The following is a 19,075-nucleotide window of genomic DNA, read 5'->3' on the forward strand; positions in this document are numbered from 1 at the left end:
CCGCTTTGCGCGCGGTAAATTTCTCAAAGAGTCGCGAAGAGCCGGCGGAAGTTCGGCGGTAAGACGGTGGCTACGCGAAATGCAAATTTCAGCGTCCGGCTGCCCCGCGTGCATCCCTCCGCGTGCAAATACATCCTCTCCCGGCGCGCCGCCCTCGCCTCGCCGCGACAAACGGACACATTGGACATAATTTGTCCGTCCGTAAGTCGGACACGCAAGCCACTCAATTACACGACAGTTGCGTCGCTTTTAAAAAATTTTATTCCCGGTTAAAAACGCGAGAGAAAAAGCGCGGCACGTTTTGCGAGCGTCCGTAAGTTTATCGGGGAGAAAGAGAGAAAGAGAGAGAGCAACAGAAAGAGAAAGAGAGATAGGGCAGCCTATGTGCAATTTCGTTTAAGCTTAGTTACACACTCTGGATTTACTGGAATGACACGCGAGGACAGAGATTCGAACGGGACGGCAAAAAAATTCTTCACGCACACGGCAACGCGGCGGGCGTCGCGCAAACGTGAAAGAAAGCTACCGGCGCGTCATGTGATTTTAATTTCATTGCAGTTAATTTAATTGCGCCTCAATTGCATCGTTCCGACGCGTTCGCGGCGAATAATGACGTTAAATACGCGACTCGAGAAATGCGCGCGGAAGGGACTTCGGCGCTTTGATGTGCATTTACCGTCGCGCTGACTTGCATACGCCAACAATATGCATTTACCGAGAAACGTTCGCAATTCGCTCGCATTGAAGCGAGCGTGGAAGACAATCGTTATTGCAACGCACGACGCGCAAGGGCTTCGAATGCAGAGCGGAATGCGGGAAAGCATATCGTGTGCATAAGATTTATACTCGACAATTTCGACAAGATTCGGGCTTCATTATTCAGATGGTGAATTATTTCAGAGAGAGGGGGAAGAATCTCTCTCTTTCGAGAGAGAGAGAGAGAGAGAGAGAGAGAGAGAGAGAGAGAGAGAGAGAGAGAGAGAAAAGGGGGAAGGGGAGGCGGTTAATTAACAACAGTTTTCGCAGGGAGGGAGAAGAAAGGGTTGGTACAGCGCGTTATATAGCTATCCGGAAAGCATTTAGGCGAGCTTAGAGGCAACCAGCCGGTGTGGGCGAATTTCCCGCCTCTCTGCAGCTTGTAAACCATCGCGGGGATGTATGTAAGCGAACTACGAGACGGGGCGGATCCATTAATATCCGTCAGGATCGGTGGGACGAAAACGGCGGATCGTCTTTGGACGACAGGAAGAGGTACTGTGCGCCGCGCCGCGGCGGTGCATCATCTGCTGAAGACAAGCCCTTAGAATATCGCGCCGCCGCCGCCGATGCGTATTCACCGCCGGATGCTCACCCGGAAGGTCACGTTGCAAGAATTAAATATCGCGCTCGTAAACTCTCGGCAAGTGTACGTCTATCTTAAATACTTTAGACTTCGCGTACCGCAACACGATTTCAGAAATGATAATATATGCGGGGATCGACGTTGACGTAATTTCACGTACGACGACAATAGCGTGCTTCAATCCCGGGAGCACGTTCGAGATAATACGTTGTAAAGCTTCACGAGAGACGGGACATTTGAAAATCAAAATTGATAAGAATTCCACGAAACGCTGTATCGTTGAATTGGATTCACTGACCTGATCCAGCGAGCTCTGTGTGAGTGTGTAGTCCGTGGCCTTAAGCTCCTCCGCCAGGAGCTTCAGCATGCTGAAGCTCACACTGAGCGCCATGTCCTGACTCCGTGGTAGCAAAAGCCGAGCAGCCGTTGCTTGCTTCGAAGAGATGATCGCCTGCGGCAGATATTTCAGGATAACCCTCCTAAGATCCGTGGCGGAAACTGGCTGGCCAAATCTCAGGAAGGCGATGTATCCTTCGCTGAATCTAAAAGTCAAATCGATTTTACAGTTCTCAAGGCGACGCACGTTTCAATTGGCACTTGAATTAACTATGATGGCCGTGCAATAAAGAAATCGTGATGCAAAAATTATTCTGGAGGGCAAGAACGTGTTATAAAGATCGCAGCGGTCGTAAGAGAGAAACCGGTTTTATTAGCATTCTTAAATTTACGATTTATTCACTTTGCTCGTTGCCTTCGATCGCGGGGGACGCGGATCTATATTTCAAACTCGGCCTGGACGAAGGACACAGGGGGGGACTGGCTTTTACTGCGCTCTCTATACCGTAACAAAGTGCATTCGCCATTCTTTATCATTCAACGTACTTCTCCGCAACATACGAGAGCGGATTGCAGGATAGGTTACTAACGTAGACCATATCGTAAATTCTACCCTCGATGGCGAAAAACACTGCGGGAAGGAAAGAATCGGTATGGTAAAAAGATGAAAGAGGGATCCCCCTCCCCCCCCCGAGGGCACTTTAGGACCTTAGCAGTTAAATATTTTTCGTATGCTACGTTATTATTCCGAATAAATCATGACGCGTTTAATATAGATTCCTTTTTGCACATTTAATCGATTTCAGTCAGATTTCAGTTAGAATAACTAACCAAAAAGACTGGCTTTGTTGTCTCATTACCGATAATGTCGAGTAAGATTCATTTTTGTTACACTATTTTTAAGAAATCAAAGTCAGCGAAAAGGTTAGCCTTCTGAAACGTAAGAGCATCGCGAGAGAAGTTAGATTTAATTAAATCCTCCGGCGGTCTAATTAAATGCGTTGTGGTAACTCCTCAAAATTTTCTTTGATTAAATTACTAAGGGAAAAATATTTGTGGGTTTAAGCCGGTGACCTCGTACCGGCCACCTAATGAACCACAACCATCGATTCTTTCCCACGCCACGTTTCCACTGTATCGCCTTACTTCTCTCAAGAGGATTATTCAACGAGATGAGATGATATAAAGATAAGAGATTTCAATTGAAGAATACATTCGTTAAGCTACGGGACCATAAGGATCCGTCGTAAGTTCACCAGTCGGGCCGGAGAAAAGGATTGCAAACAGGAACGGAAAATCAGAACTGATAAAAGCGCCGGAGCTTTCTGTGCACGGTTTATGAGTCTGCTGGGAAATATCCGGGGGTTAAAAGAGACGCGCTATTCTACGAAAAAGAAAGTTTGATGTAATCTTACTTGTGCTTCAAATGCTGCGGCGTTCCTATACACCTGAGACCGGCTCTGGCGAGGATGCCCACCCTTGTGCAAAGGTTTTCGCATTCGGCGACGCTATGCGACGTTAATATGACGCATCCCTGACTCCTCGTCACTTGTCTCACGGCTCTGGCCACGAGACTCTTCGTCGCGGGATCCATTCCGCTAATACACACGAGCGAACATAACAATATTAACGGAATTAAGTAACTCTTGCGCGAGATTAACAATCGTTTAACTTAGTTGTAAAATTATGCCAAGTACCTCGTGGGCTCGTCCATGAGAACTACTGCGGCAGGAACCATGACGCTTATTGCGGCGCACAGCTTCCTTTTGTTACCGCCGCTGAGACCGGAGACCCTTCTATGAGCATACTTGAGTAGATCGAACCTCTTCAGCGTTATCTCCACAGCCTGAAATAATAAATGAAATTCCTGGTATTTTCCAATTCCGAGCTTTTGCGCCTGCAAATTTAACTCTTAAAACTTCTGCAGCTCTGAGACAAAAGAATTTAGGAAAGCTTACAAGAATATCTTCAACAATGCTTCTCTAAAATATAACACAAATAAAATATAGATATTAATTTAAAAATTCTATCAAGTTTTGATCAACAGAGTGGAGTTTCAATAAAAAATTATATTATTTATATGTACATGTATTTCTCTTTAAGTCCATTTATTTTTCATCTACCTTAGGAACGTTGCTCAACCCGCAGACTTCACCGTGAATCGTTAAACACTGGTGGGGTGTGAGGAATCCGTCCAGGGCATCACTCTGCGGGCAGTAGCCGACTTCGCCATTACACAACGGTCTCCCGCCAATCTCTTCCCCCTTCAGAATAATCTTCCCGGCCGTAGGAATGATTTCCGTTGTCAGCATCTTGAATGTCGTGCTTTTTCCGGCCCCGTTCACCCCCAGGAGACCGAAGCACTTCCCGGCCTGTACGCCGAAACTTAAATTTTGCACGGCGACATTTGTCCCGTACACGCTCTTGTATTCCTTCCTCAGTTTTATGGTCTTCAGGGTGTCGTCAACCATTCCCGTCTCAACTCTCAGTCTCTCCCTGGCAACGTCCTCGTCTTCCTGCACCGCCTCGTAACCGATCTTCCGCTGCCTCAGGTTAGGCAGGACTCGACACTCGATTATCAGATTCAGCACGAATAGAATCGCCCCGATTACAAACAGGTAGACGTAATGGAAGCCGAGGAGATCCCAGCCGAGCGGGGACTTGTAAGTGTCCATGTGAAATCTTTGCAACAATTCGGCGGTGATGTCGTTCTTCGTGATCTCGACTAACCCGTCGCCGAGGGTATATTGCGGGAAGATCATTAGAATGTAATGTAGGATGTTCCTCGCGTCTTCGGCCGTTTTACTTCTGCCCAGGATGTCGAGGACTAAAATAGTCGCTAGGGAAGCCACGCCTATGAAGGTGTTTACGCAGAAGAGCACCATGTTGGACAGGCTCGAGTCGTCGAACGCTTTTTCGGCTAGATGCGAAAACGGTAACGCCGCCCATCTAACATGATAAATATTTTAAAGATATTTACGTTATATCAATTTTATAGCAGTCAATTAAAACGCGAATGCTTACGCGAACATAATTAACAGAAGACAGACACCGGCCAGATTATCTTTCGCAACGTAGGCTGATAAACCAAAGATCTCGAAAACAATTACCGCTAGGCAGATAGAACAAATGAATACCTAAAAAAAGAAATATTAATAATATTTGAGATCGTATTAAAAGAAGATTCGCTTTTAGCATATTGAAGAAATTTCTGCTAATAACTCACTATGAAATCCCAAATTAAAATTGTCGTCCAGTACGTGATAGGATGAACTCCAGCCAAGTAAAGTATTCTCTTCTCCTCTGACAATCGTTCTCTGACTATCTCCTTCGCTCCCTGAGCTCCAACCAAACTGAAAGCTATCAAAAGTACCAACGCTATGCCGACGTCCGACACATGTTGCAATCTGAAGAAATAAAATATAACGAAATGAAATTTCTGAATTTCTGTTCCTGAAATGACGTTTAAACGATACGATCCAATTGCTGTAAAAATTTACGGAACGATTTAAAGAACGATTGTGCGGGTATACTTCTACAATGCACGTATTTGATTTTATTAAACATGAAAAACAAACGAAAGTATCGTTCGTGATTTGACGATACAAGTAGAATTTTGCAATGTAACGTTGAAACATGCGCCCCGAGCGTCAAACTATCGCTGCATGAATACCGAATGATGCGGTACGTTAATTAAAAGTAAACGAAACCGTCTACGCCGTCCATGGATATTTCGCTCGTCGATCCTTTTGGGTTCAAAAGCCTCGAACCGCGCGCAAACGTCTTCGCTTATCCATTTGATCCGGAATCCGCCCGCATCCCATCGCGTAAAATTTTGTAGTTAATTAATCCCGCAGGCGCGCATAACGATTGCGTAACGAGAAATATCTGCGAGAAAGATTTTTCCCGCGATTTGTCGCGACATTAGAGGTAAACGCTTACAGTGTCGTTCGATTCAGCTGATCGCTCGATAGCTTCAAGGGGTGATTGAGTGTGGTTAAGTGTCCTCGCACCCCGGATGCTCGCAGGATTGCCTCGTTGAGGGCGTTCAGATACGCCGGCATCGAATGGTGACCTTTATTATTGTACCAAACGATAAAAAGGGGATCCTCCTTGGAGTGCGTCAGAGACCACCCGCCGTATCTACGAGTCGTTGTTTGTTCAAAAAATTTCGATCGGATCTCAATACTCCTGAGATTCCATCATTTTAACGTTTTAGCGAAATTTACCGTTTCTCTATGTATTCCTGATGTGTCGAGACTATCCAATCCAGAGTAGGTCGGCCAGGTAGGGTTTGAAGAAGACCTTCAATAGGTTTAGAAACGCCTCGACAAGTTTGTTGACCGTTCACACATTCGCAGGTTCCGGTATCCTATGGAATTATTTGAGATAAATGCGTAGTTGTTTGTAATTTGAACTTATTTGAAGTTCTCATAAAGAAATAATTATCACTCGTTCGTACATTAGGTAAAGTTTGCCATGCACCAGCATAATCATCTCCGAAGCGATCGTGCAGCTGCATAGATACATGCTGTAGGAACTGGTCATTACTGTCGATACTGCAAGATAAAATATAAAAAAAACGAGATTAAGAATATTAGGTAGAAAATAAATATTTAATTTAATTCAGTTTGATCGAATTTAAAGCTCTAATCTGCAGAAGTATAATAATAAATATCATATATAACATATAATAAATAGTATAATATAAATAATATAATAAAGCAGATCGTACAATTAGTATTTTTATATCAACGAGATTTTTGCCCCGCTTTATCCTTTTTGCTTTTTATTAAAACCTTTTTATTAAATTTTTCTTACCTGTAGAAGTAAGTCGGATGGGTGTCATAAAGTTTGGGAGTCAAAGCCAGAGGCGGCTCATTCTCGGACGGTGGCCGTATCAGAGAAAATCCCATAGCGACCGCAACGAACATGGTTGGTAAAACGAGCGCGGCTAACGGCGCCCTCCAGTCTCTTGCGAAATGCCATAGCCTTTTTTTTATCATGGCTTTCATTTGTCGAATTGGCGAGGGTTTCAGTACTGTATCGGTAATTAAATCGATATTGTCGTCTAATACGGGAACTTCTATGCAAATAAAAAATTTTTATTTTTCTCTAAACACTTACGTTGATTGAAAGCCAATTAAACTAAACGTCTATCCTTGCAAAATAATAAATCTAATTTGTTTCAATCTGGACATTTGCTTAATTAAATATCCAAGCAATAGCAATTTTGAGTGGTACAATCTAACGTAATAATTAATAATTTTATTATTTATTTTATTTCTTTTTTCTTTAGGTTCTTCTTTTTTTTTTGTCTAATATATTGTAGCTTTAAAATTATGAAACCAATTTCTAACAATAAATAAAAATATATAAAGATTCTCTTGAATAAATTAGATAATGTGTAAAAAATTTGGCAATAAGAGTCAGGCGCGGTAATTAGTGCGCTATATAATTTATTATAATCTAAACTAATTAAATAAGATTAACGTACTTTTTGACTCTTTCTTTAGGTCGAAACGCTAATCTTATTTAATTGGTTTAAATTATAATAAATAAGAGCCAGGCGTGGTAATTAGTTTAGATTATAATAAATTATATAGCGCACACTAATTACCACGCCTACGGCTCTTATTGCCAAATTTGTTAATGTTATCTAATTTCTAAGTTTTGCATTTACAAAAAACTACAAATTTATTACCTATTCTATTTTTAATTCTTTCTTACTCTTTTTTTTTATTTTCTTTAAATCCCATAAAAATCTAAACAATGAAAGAGCGCTTTTAATTAAGAAGGTGAATTTTATGCATGCCACACCATACACGTAGAACATTTCTCACCGACGTGCTCCACATTAATGACGCTATCTTGGCTCGCTCTGATAACGCTCGATCCGTTGTCTGCCCGCGCGCAAAGATCCAAGAAGACTCTTTCCAGAGTGTCGCACTCCAATGAGAAGTGCGAGAATCCCAAAAGCTTACGATTGTCTTCCAACGCCTTCGCCACTTGCGCGATGCTGAAATATCCACTGCTTTACTCAAACACAAACGCAGGTGTTTAATCGATTTTGTCTCTAGTATGATTGCAACAATTCCTTCTAAGATAAATTACGAGGCTTGAAACGTCAAATATTTGCCAAGACGGTAAATTACAAGCAGGCATTATCGTAAATCACTGTGCAATAAGCAGAATTTATTTCATACTTTCTTCTTAAATTCTGCGGCGTCTCCATATGCGTGTTTAGGTGAGTTCTTTTACATGAGTCGTACGCGGAAAAAGAAATTAGGAAAATTCAACCCGATACTCAATTACAAAGTTAATTTAACTTTCCAACGATGCGTATAGTTAAAGCCCCTTGCACAATGCCAGGCAACAGGCAATAGGAACAGGAAATAACCAAAAAATCGTTAATTACAACCTAAAAAATTCAAATGCTATGATTGGTTGGCAATAGGCAATAGGCACAGAATTTCCAACGTGACGGAAACTCTGTGTCTATTGCCTGTGTCACTGTTTATTCTGCATTTATACATGATTTCTGATTTCTATTCCCTGTTCCTATTGCCTGTTGCCTGGCATTGTGCAAGGGGCTTAATACTTCGGATATTTACTCATTGTTAATGCCATTTTTTCCCTGAAAAGGCAACGCTACGGTGACCTCTGACTCGGAGACCTCGTTTACCATGGTGTTCGGTATAACTTCCTCGACCACGGCACGAAGAGCCTTCAGGTTCTTTTTGTCGACCGTCTCTGTTATCCCTCCTATCCCCGCTTCCCCATTGGCATAGTGATTGGGCGGGAAAGACACGTTCAGTTTGTATCCCGTGCCGTACGTCGTTTTCAAGGACAGTGGCGAGCCGGTGCACAAGATCTTCCCTTTGTGCATCACCACAACCGTGTCGCTCAGCATGTCGGCCTCGTCCAGATGGTGAGTCGACAGGAGCACGGTTCTCCCGACTCTGTGCTGGTCGATCAGTCGCCAGATCCGTCGTCGGGCCGCAGGGTCCACTCCGGCGCCGGGCTCGTCCAAGATCACCAAACGTGGCGAGCCGAGGAAGGCCAGGGCCACGCAAAGTCTGCGTCGTGTACCGCCTGACAAACGCGACACAGGCTCGTGTTCTTGCCGTCCGAGTTCCAAGGAGGTCAGCATTCTGTAAAAAAACAAAGGAACCCGTAATACTTGTCTCCAATTAGTAGATCGTTAGCTATTACAAAACAATTTTCCAGAGAAGCTAAGAGAAGAAAGGACGTTTTTTTTTTCTAAAATCACGCGTAACAAAATTATGTTATGCGAAAAAAATTGAAAATTTAGTATCTTACTTGTTAACATTCCTCTGCATATTGTTATTATCGTCATTAGGTTTCTTAAGCTTCCAGTAAAAGAGCATATGCTCCCTCGGCGTCAGAGTGCCGATGAGTACGTTTTCCTGCGGACACACTCCTATGTCGGGCTTGCAACCTTCCTCGCCGTTCAAGCAAATTTCGCCGTTGGTCGGCGCCACCATTCCCGTTAGCATCTTGCTGTAATAGACGCAAAATTGACGGATGTCGCTTCGAATTTGTTCGATTTTAAGACATACCGAAGTATATTAAAAATAATAATCCGAAAAGAGAGATTAGCATACATAATAGTAGTCTTCCCTGCGCCATTTCTTCCAAGCAGACTTGTTACTTCGCCCTCGCAGAGCTTTAAAGTGAAGTCCTCCACGGCGACGACGTCACCTCGTTCGGTGGGATAGACCTTCCTGACACCCTCGAATTTCACGCCGATTTGCTTCTCTGTCACCGTCAAATTACTGAGATCGCTCTCGTCATCTACGTTCGGCAACAAATGGTAGTTCATGTTTACATCAAGTTTACGATAATGACGCCTGTATAATCGAAAGCAAGCTCTTACCGATCTCACCATCAAAAAAGCGAGTTTAAAAATTATTTTTAAAGAAAAAGCAATTCCATATATATATATATACATACCAATAAGTACGAATATCTCTCTTAAACTTAATTGCGATACCTTTAATCGAATCCAGGAACAAACATAATATTCTTTTTTATTTAAATTACGCTCCATCATGCTACGCGTGCAATACGTGCAGATATCGTATAAACCAAATGTAGAGAATATAATTGATACAGAATATATATGAACGATAACCTGACCTTAAAATACTTGCCGATTGTAAAAGTATAATGAAATGGAACCGGGAAAAGAAAATCGAAAGATATGCAACATTCACACGTACTTCATGCAGATGTAATCGTATTTACATACTTAAACACCAAATCGAGAGTATAAAAGCGTCTCAAGATAAAAAAATATGAAAAGCATGACGTTCACATATTATGACAAGAATAAAAAGAATAGACACAACTACAGCCATAAAAAAATTAACCATAATGTTAGAACACAAACAATATCGCTCGTGAAATACAAGTCATTTTCTCGATGAAAATTTTCACACGAACGCCGAAGTTCTAGATTGTTATAAACACCAAATTGTTGACGATAATTTCCATCGCTACCGCGGGAATGAAATTTAACCCAGTTTACGTCCATCAAAACGTTCTTTTTGCTCCTGCCCTTCGTATCAGTCGACATGCGAGCTCGTCGTCGGCGTGCAGCGCGAGAAGCAAGCTGAAAACAAACTTTCGTGACATGCGTGTGCACAGGGAAGAGTGCGATACCTTGGTAAGTGGCTGAGGGGTTGAGTACGTCGTTAGTGAAATAGAGGTTGTTGACGAAGGCGAGGTAGCTCGGCCTGCCATAGAGAGACCGTGTGTCGGCCCACCATAAGCTACGGGACCTCAAACCGTGAAAGCCCCTACCTGGAAAATTATCGGTAATGCTCGTCCGTTTCGCAGATAACTCACCAGGTCTCTTCATCGACTTCTCTTAAATGACGCGACTTCTCTCTCTCTCTTTCTCTCTCTCGTCACGTCGGATCCGCTCTCCTGGATTTTTCTCGCAGGTGCATCTCGTGATTATACTCTCAGGAGAGTACGTACGTGTAGAAAGTTTATGACAGTGTGATGGTACCGCATATCAAGATGATATGCGTAATCTTATTATTTTTTTGTGTGAGAGCCACGCGGGAGAGACACGTTAAAATATTTTTTAAATAAATGATTAATTAACTAAAAACTCTTGATATTAAAATTAATGAGTGACAAGTAAAAGTGAGTCAAACGCGGTTGATTATGCGTGAATTAACGTTATGTAATATTTAATTAATAATTTAATTATCTTAAGTTCTCTGAACTTGATAGTAAATGGATTTTATTTCTCTTTGCCAGTTAGTTTCAATGTCTAGTCCGTATATTTTGCAGACTATGAATCTTTCTGGCTCAATACTAGCATTAATTATTGCATTATTTTGAAAATTATTTATTCGTTAGAAAACTGCTGGGAAATAATCGGTAATGCCCTTACACAAAAAAAGTCACGAAATAAAACTGACAATGAGTTACGAGAAGCAATTATATATGTTTGGTATCATGAAATCAGCTGCTACAATAAAAAATTTAATCTTCTTTTCTCTTTAACTTTTCCTCTTGTAAATTATAGTGTTTTTGTACATTCAAATTTTAAATATTTGAGAGTATATAGCCTTATGTTCGTTGGAAAGCTTAAATTTAGTTAATTTATCCATCACCGCTGAAGATGGCTCAAAGTAGATCCGAAATGTACGAGTTATAATTTGTATGAAATTATTAATTAAATGTTACATAAAGTTAATTCACGCACAATTAACCATGTTTTACTTTCAAAGCCCACTTTTTTTCTTGTTACTAGTTAATTACAATATTCTTTCATAAATACTACGAAATAATTTTAAACACAGAGGGGATAACTTTATAAAATATTTAAATAATTTATTAAACTAAATTAATCAAATTAACTATTAATCCAATAATTATTTAACTGTATTATTTATATTAGAATGAACTGTGAAACGTTTTATGATCTGAAATAACTTCTGCATTTTTATCACAAATTAGAAGCTATTAAAATTAATAATCTCTGACTTCTTTTTTTGAAAGTGAATAGTCATAATCTCTGTTATAATTTATTTCAAATAATTCCACCGCATAGCTCTGACGATTTTAGTAATTGTTATCGACGAGAGAGTTGTGACAAAAATGGGGCATTGAAACACAGAGAAATAGAGATATACAATCGTATGTGAGATACCACCTACACCGATAAAATCAAGAACTCCACGAAAAATTTTCTCGTCAACAAAATCAATTTTATATAAAGAATTGTATTCGCGTGATTACCAATCACGGTCGGTCTCGCACGAGGAAGAAAAATAGTGTCAGTGTTAGCCAATCTCTACTACAGTACTCTTGACACCTGCACCAGAATTATTTCCGAAAGTAGACCAGTAGACTCGAATTTATACCTGAATCGGTGTATCTAGCGATGAGGTAACCGATCGCGGCGTACAGACAACCGTCGAAAGCGATCATTATCAACAGCAATCCCAAAGTCATCGAATCACCAGGACTCGATTCCTCCCACATGTTTGCCCAAGTAAGACCGACGCCTTGAACTTCTTTTCGCACCGCGTATAGGCATCCGTAACAGAAGCTCGTTGACATGCTCAGGCACTGAGAAATAAATCATTTTACGACATTCTTGACGATAGAACGAATCATTAGTGTCACGCGTTTAATTGCCGCAATATTTTTGGTTGCACTTTTGCTTTGCAAAACTAAATATGATTAGATAGTTGGCTCGACTCACGATTAAAAGTTTGTATCCAAATGCGAATACGGCCTCCATGGCGATAACAATGATGTACGGCATGTAAGTTAACAGGAACATGACGACCGTGGTAACAGCGGAGAGACTGGCGGAGCTAAATATTGTCGAGAGCATATAGCTGAAATGTGATTAAGATTTACAGTAATTAATTCCGGAATATAAAATATAAGGAATAGGAAATATAAATAGATACTTACCAGAAGGTTACTATAGAGAAGATGTAATCGAAAAGTAAAATAAGCACCACAAGAGGATCCGAGCGTGGAAGGATTTTTCCAGCCAGTAAAATTATGGAAATCGTAATCATCACGATCGACAGCTCCGCGTAAGACGTGATAAACCAGGCCAGAGTGTTTCGCCATGGCTTCAATCCCATCACGCTCATTACCTGAAAAATTAATTGCAAGGGATGGATAATTATAGCGCCGCGTTTCTCGGTTAGAAATTAAATGTCAAAATTTTGTAAAGTTCACTCTAAATGATCTATAATTCGTGTCGGATCTTATTTATAATTTTTGTGATGTGTATTTTAATTTTTCAAATGTCTTCCACGTTACATGGTAAAATTATAAATTCTCTCTTAAATTCTGACATGAATTGTAGATAATTAAAAACAGACGTTATATATTGACAATCGTACCATAGAATTTTGTGATTCTCTTTCCCAAACGATGTGCCTGACGGCCGATCCAACGCACATCATTAACGCGAAGAAGAAGCACACTTGCAAACCTTGAGATTCGTAAAGTGTCGTTTGGAATCTATAACATTTATGTTTCTTGTTAACAAATAACTGTAAATAATTGTTAGTGAAATGAGAGACAGTGAGATTATAATTTCTAATGGATTTATCCCCACGTCCTCTCGACAGTTACAAGATTCTTATCTCGAGACACGGAATATCGATTACTCACGGTACGTGTTTCCAACACGGATACGGCATCTGTTGCGTCACCGTCTTCCAGTTGAGATCGTATCTGCGCGTTTTCACCTTCACGATCGCGCGATCGACGGAGTCCTGAAGTTGAATGAAACCCCGAAGATACCTGAGATGCTCGATGAAGCTGCTTTCCGGCCCGGGGATCCAAAATTGATTCTTCATTCGCCTGGTGGACGGCACGGAGTCCACGTCCATGCGGATCTTATAGGTGATATCGTCCGGTAATTCGTGATCCAGAGATCTCTTTGCCGGACGCGAAGAAGCGTCGTCCAAAAAGATCACCGCGGCCAGAAACTCGTTCGTGTCGGTTAAGCGGCTGGCCGCTACTTCCAGCTCCTCCTCCGTGGAAAATCCTATTGTCCTATTCACCAGCACGCATCCCATCATACCGTTTAACATGCCGATCATCGAGATCAGCTTCTTCGATTTTTTCAGCCGCAATGCGATCTCGCTGAGATTCAACTCGGGAAAGTCACCTACGTGACGACAATGTTTTTTTAACTAACTGAGAACACTTGTTCGTATTTTTTTAACGTAGTTTTTAAAAACTTTAAGCTTGAAACGTAGATAATACCTTTGAAATTTCCACCACCCAACGACTTGATCGCAACCTTCATGATATCGGAGGACATTAGACTCTGTAATTCCTTCAAACTGTCGCCCATCTCTGTAAGATTGGCCAGAGACTTGAGAGTCTTCTCGACACTGTTCATCAGCACGCTGAAGTGTTCCATCTGCACGAAAGTTTCGTTCGTCAACGCCATGATCTCGGAGATCACAGTAGTATTAGGTGCGTAAAGAATCTGTCCGCGTAACAGAGGCTTAACGTACGACCAGATAATCTTTCCGGCGGGTATAGCGAGCACAGTTTTATACGTTTCTCTGCAGGAGTCATCTGAAATTAAGGAAATAATTTTTTGACATTAAATTGTTTTATTTAACAATTTAATGATCGTTCTGTACCTTTCACTTATCTCTTACTTGGCAAAGAATCGAGTTCCTTCTGATCGGATGCCTTGTTACTGTCCTTCAAGCTGGAAATAATTTTGTAAATTTGTCCCTCGTCTTGATCGATCAATGTTTTACCACAGAGCAGTTTGCTAGAGTCCTTTAGAAAATCTGATTCTAAAAAAATTTACAAAATTTGATGAAAAAAGTGACAATTTTATTTGAATTTAATTGGATCTAAAGATAGTGCTGATTTTTACGTCGCACGACTTACTAGATAGTTCTTCATTCGTTTCTTCCGTGTCACTTTGTTCTGTTTCATTTCCGAAAGAAAAACTCGCCGATAGCTTGTCTTTGAAGAATGGAAATAGTTCCGCAACAACGCCAAGATTGTCCAATATAATTTTCCCTTCGGTCTCGGTTAAATTTGCGTTAGCCAATATACTTTTCACATTAGCGCTCATTAACTAAAACGAAGAAAAACATTTTTCCAAATCTTTGTCATATTTAGAATCGATAAGTAAAACTCTTTAATTACGTTTTTGAAAATATAATCGAAGTTCAAGTTCTTCATCAATGCGATAGCGATATTTTGCGTCTGGGAGTCCTCCAATTGGCAGAGCGCGGAGCTAACTTCTTCGGCAGTCACGACATTGTTATCGAAGTGCAACATATCGCCAAGCTTCTCGGGTGAACAAATGTTATCTTTTAGACTAATGATGCCACGTTCTTTCATGAAGACTGAAAGCATGTCTATCTTAGCTTGGCCTAAGGTGAGAGCGACCTCTTTGGTAATATCAATTCTGTCGATCAAATAAGTTTGCACGAAGTCCCAATTGTCGAACATTTCTTTGACAACATCTGTAAAATGTAAACTGTTAGTTTGAAGAAAAGTCGCCGTGCAACCTAACAAAATTTGAACTTGAATTTAATACATTTCATATCCAGCAGTCCCAGGTTTTTAAAGATCTCCATCGATTCCAATGTCGAGATTAGTAAATGTAAATCATCGATTATTTCGTGATCGCCTATGAACGGTTCCACATCTTCGAGAAGTTCTTTCATCCTGTAAGAAAATACACATTTTTAATATACAGTGTCAGATTGTTAAGTGTTATAGATTTTTTAATTATGGATAATTTTGAAGTTTTTTTGAGAGGATGAATTTTATAAATTATCGGGGAATGTGGCCTTTCATTCACACATTTTGTCGTTTGGCATATAAAATGATATAATCGAAATATATACCCGTCGAATAATTTGTCGATTGTTTTATCCTTCAATATATTGACGATGCCCTCGGCGAGATCGGGAACGCCGAGAACGCTGGTGACGTCGTCGAGATCTATTTTACTAGCGACGTCCAGCAGATTTCCGCCTTCTCCGAGGATCGAGGACAAATGAAGCAAGATCTCCTTGAGCCAGACGAGATTCCAGGAAGCCTCTGTGCGCCAGAAAGACAGCTGCCGACTTATGAGATCCACGTCCAGACTGCGAGCCAATCGGCTCGAAATGTCCGATACCGACGGATACTTCGACGCCTTCGGATCGTATCGGAAAACCTTGGCCGCTCTCTTCGAGCTGAGAAAATCGTACAGAACCGTCGCGTTTTGGCAGTCAACTTTCGTCCTGCACAGGGTCGTGTTCAGGTCGCTTAGAATCGCGTTCACGTTGATAGTGGCGTTCGGTAGCGCGGCGTCGATGTCGGCGAGATCGGACTTTTTCACCACGTCGCGCAACGGTTTCCAAATCGGCACGTGTTTCTCGGCTAATCTGGTCAAGTTGTTGATACCCTCGTGAATGGTCGCCGAGTCCAGAATGTAAACGTTCTTTTCCAGCATGTCCAATATACTCAGAATGAACGTAACATACCTTGAACGTAATGACGATTGTAGTATATTACTTCGCGGCGCGTAAAGACATTTTTCGCTCGCGTAATTTACGATAAGAGAATAAAAATACTTACAACCCTGGTCTAGAATACGTAGGACCGCCGACAAATTTGTAAAAGCATTCGTCCACTCTGTTACTATACGTCTCATTTTGGAAATCTATCAGGATATCGGCGATGTAATGCAAAGTAGTTTCGAACGTATCTAAGAACTCGTCTAGCGTCTTCTTCTTATTCAGATATTTATAATCTTTGACCTGATGGGGTTTCATTCAAATTAACTGATGCTAATGCTCTTCCACGCAGTTTATAATCGTCATTTCTTACCATATTGCCTGTTTTATTCCAGTTGAAGTCATTCATCAAGATGTTATGCACTTCCGATATATTTAATCGATTCATTTTACAAAGTAATTTTGAGTAGAGATTATGGTGCATCAATTGAGAATTTAAAATCTCCAGTGGAAGCGTAACGCACCACGTGCAATTTCTAAAAACGTAAAATTGCATGTATCGTTAATTTTCTTTATTGTTAACTGATAAATCATTTTTTAGTGACATGTTTACTTACGCAGTGTTAGGTTGAGTTTCCAAAAACTTTCTTAAAAGCGATATTGACTTCTTCACCATCGCATAAGCCAAAGTTCTTGTGTCCTGCAAACGTATTTTATTAGGAAAAAACTAACAAAGTCTTGTGCTTAACAAATTACTAATCCATATCTATAGAGAACGTCAATAAATGAGTGAAGATTGTCGTTGGTGTCTACCTTTCTCTTATATTGCGCGACGAACTCTTTTAAGGTGCCTTCTTCGAATGACGTCCACCACGCAGGAATTTTCGGCTGCTTGAAGCCTTCTGACGAAACGCGAATCAAAGTGGTTTGAAATTTCTGCACCTTTTGCAACAGCTGCGCTTCGTAAACACTTTCCGATTGAGGCATATTTGGCGTAGAGGAGCTGTCCTGCTAATTAATTTAAAGAACATTTAAAATTTAACTTACGATTAGTATTTATTGCTATCATCACTCAATCGATCGGACATTACGTTGTTTTTTCCATTGAATAGCAACGGATCCTGACAGAAGTTCGTAATACTGGTCAGCAAGCCCCTCTTCCTCACGTAGCTGGGTGGGATCAGGTATCGATCAATATCGCAGGGGTGCACTTGGCCGAGAAGGAGCTTCTGTATGAAGTCGTCCAGCCTCTCGGACGAGACAAAGGTATCGACGAACGTGATAAAAAGATTAGGCACATCCTCCGCGAGTGTTAGCAGCGACTTGTACTTCGAGGTCTCGGATATGACACGCAGCTTCTGCCAGATATCTCCGCCGGACGCGAGATCGACCACGTAGTCCAGGAGCTGAAACAGTTTCCTGGCCCCGACAAGGTAATCCGTACGGTATGACGTCATGTTGAATCTGTACCACGCGGAGTTTCGATACTGATGGATCCAGGATTTCTCAGACCTCAGGATCAGGGCCCAAGTTTTGTTGGACAGACTCCCCCACGTCGTCGCGTTGAAGATGTTCGATCTGAGACTCACCCCTGGCGACGCCGCGGTAAAATTCGAGACAATGTCCAATAATTTTGTTAACGACATAATTATCGGCGTCGATCTCGATAAGGCAGTTGTCCGGCCGGTGATAAGATCCTGTAGACAAAAAAAACATGCAACAATATAAATGGATTATTAGAAATATTTTAGAGAGATTTAAACCTAATAAACGTGTTGTTAGATTAAGTGAATCATTTAAATTATGTTGCTTTTATCGTACGTGGTATTCGTCGCTCGTGGCGGTCTTCAGCAACTGATAAGGATCGAACGAGCACACTTCCTGTAGAAAGCGCGTTCTGTTCGTCGTGGACCAATAATCGGAATTAAAATGCTGAGTACACATAGTCTTCCTGATATCCTTGAAGGGCATAAACTCGTTGGTCGTATCGTCGAACGTGCTAAGGGTGGCAACTAACGCGATAGTCTCTTCCGGATGAGCCTCCAGAATCTTCAGCATTTGACGCGTATCGCCATTCTCCGCTAATTGCCAAGTTTCCAATTTGTTGTCGTGCATCGCGGCACTCTTCAACGCGTTGCCAATGTGGATCAAAACCTCCGACACGCCCTCCATCAGTAATCTGTAATTCGACCATCCTTGACCTAGCTTTAATTCCTGAAAAAGGACAGTCATTTGCTGCATCATTTTTGTGCGAGAATCATTCGATTAAATCTGAAACTTTCGCTTCTATAAAAAGATATGACAATTATCGTTCAGCCATATTTACCTTGTGCAAAGGACTCTCTTCGCTCCCAATCTCTAGACTCTCTTTCATCATCTGCAACATATGGTCCAAATATCTCTTCGAGAACGGCGGCTCGATAATTACGTTGTGCTTGACTGTGGTGCTAATAGCTTGAGCAAGATCGTACAAATCGCCGATTATTGAAGCTACGTAAGATCGATATGTGCTGGCGGGTTTATCCCAGATCGTTATTTCCGCCACATAGAGATCCATGTAGACGTTAAAGTTCTCAGGATCGAGATCGCAAGTGAAATTTTTCAAGGTTCTGTACTCCTCGACACTTAGACCGACTTTAAAATCCGAAAACCAATCGAATATCATCGAGCATGTGATTGTAGTGTTTTTTTCCAATGCTGTGACAATACGATCGTCTATTTCAGGATCGGATATCGCGTTTATCAGCGTCGACAGGATGAAAGGTAACTGATCGTGGAAAATAGTAATAGGGGAGATACTATCGAATCCTAACAAGGATAACAAACTGATTTTTCCTGTGCCTAAAAAATAGAATCGCAAAAAGTTAAACAAATCAAAATAGTCAATAAT

The 19,075-nt window shown here is 41.2% G+C and overlaps 1 protein-coding gene across 6 annotated transcripts in view; it reads right to left on the reverse strand.

Annotated features, from left to right (window-relative positions):
* Ldd (lipid droplet defective) overlaps positions 1-19,075 on the reverse strand; it is a 36,665-nt gene that overhangs the window by 5,018 nt on the left and 12,572 nt on the right. For 3 of the 6 annotated variants that reach the window (XM_071785723.1, XM_071785724.1, XM_071785720.1), the window contains 33 exons: positions 18,512-19,026; positions 18,007-18,399; positions 17,277-17,882; positions 16,999-17,196; positions 16,803-16,885; positions 16,559-16,721; positions 16,307-16,488; positions 15,589-16,212; positions 15,276-15,406; positions 14,879-15,201; positions 14,615-14,807; positions 14,374-14,517; positions 13,967-14,287; positions 13,367-13,868; positions 13,093-13,213; positions 12,650-12,840; positions 12,432-12,570; positions 12,088-12,295; positions 10,367-10,507; positions 9,307-9,496; positions 9,002-9,202; positions 8,293-8,832; positions 7,522-7,697; positions 6,500-6,764; positions 6,141-6,237; positions 5,908-6,050; positions 5,621-5,821; positions 4,905-5,085; positions 4,703-4,815; positions 3,802-4,627; positions 3,376-3,524; positions 3,094-3,276; positions 1,641-1,884 (listed from right to left, as the gene is read on the reverse strand). In XM_071785723.1, the coding sequence (XP_071641824.1) occupies positions 1,641-1,884; positions 3,094-3,276; positions 3,376-3,524; positions 3,802-4,627; positions 4,703-4,815; positions 4,905-5,085; positions 5,621-5,821; positions 5,908-6,050; positions 6,141-6,237; positions 6,500-6,764; positions 7,522-7,697; positions 8,293-8,832; positions 9,002-9,202; positions 9,307-9,496; positions 10,367-10,507; positions 12,088-12,295; positions 12,432-12,570; positions 12,650-12,840; positions 13,093-13,213; positions 13,367-13,868; positions 13,967-14,287; positions 14,374-14,517; positions 14,615-14,807; positions 14,879-15,201; positions 15,276-15,406; positions 15,589-16,212; positions 16,307-16,488; positions 16,559-16,721; positions 16,803-16,885; positions 16,999-17,196; positions 17,277-17,882; positions 18,007-18,399; positions 18,512-19,026 (8,687 nt within the window). The remainder of the gene's footprint in view (positions 1-1,640; positions 1,885-3,093; positions 3,277-3,375; positions 3,525-3,801; positions 4,628-4,702; positions 4,816-4,904; positions 5,086-5,620; positions 5,822-5,907; positions 6,051-6,140; positions 6,238-6,499; positions 6,765-7,521; positions 7,698-8,292; positions 8,833-9,001; positions 9,203-9,306; positions 9,497-10,366; positions 10,508-12,087; positions 12,296-12,431; positions 12,571-12,649; positions 12,841-13,092; positions 13,214-13,366; positions 13,869-13,966; positions 14,288-14,373; positions 14,518-14,614; positions 14,808-14,878; positions 15,202-15,275; positions 15,407-15,588; positions 16,213-16,306; positions 16,489-16,558; positions 16,722-16,802; positions 16,886-16,998; positions 17,197-17,276; positions 17,883-18,006; positions 18,400-18,511; positions 19,027-19,075) is intronic. The other 3 variants (XM_071785721.1, XM_071785722.1, XM_071785725.1) reach the window with 3 other exon arrangements.

Source organism: Temnothorax longispinosus, chromosome 8 (assembly GCF_030848805.1).
Source record: "Temnothorax longispinosus isolate EJ_2023e chromosome 8, Tlon_JGU_v1, whole genome shotgun sequence".
NCBI lineage: Eukaryota > Metazoa > Arthropoda > Insecta > Hymenoptera > Formicidae > Temnothorax > Temnothorax longispinosus.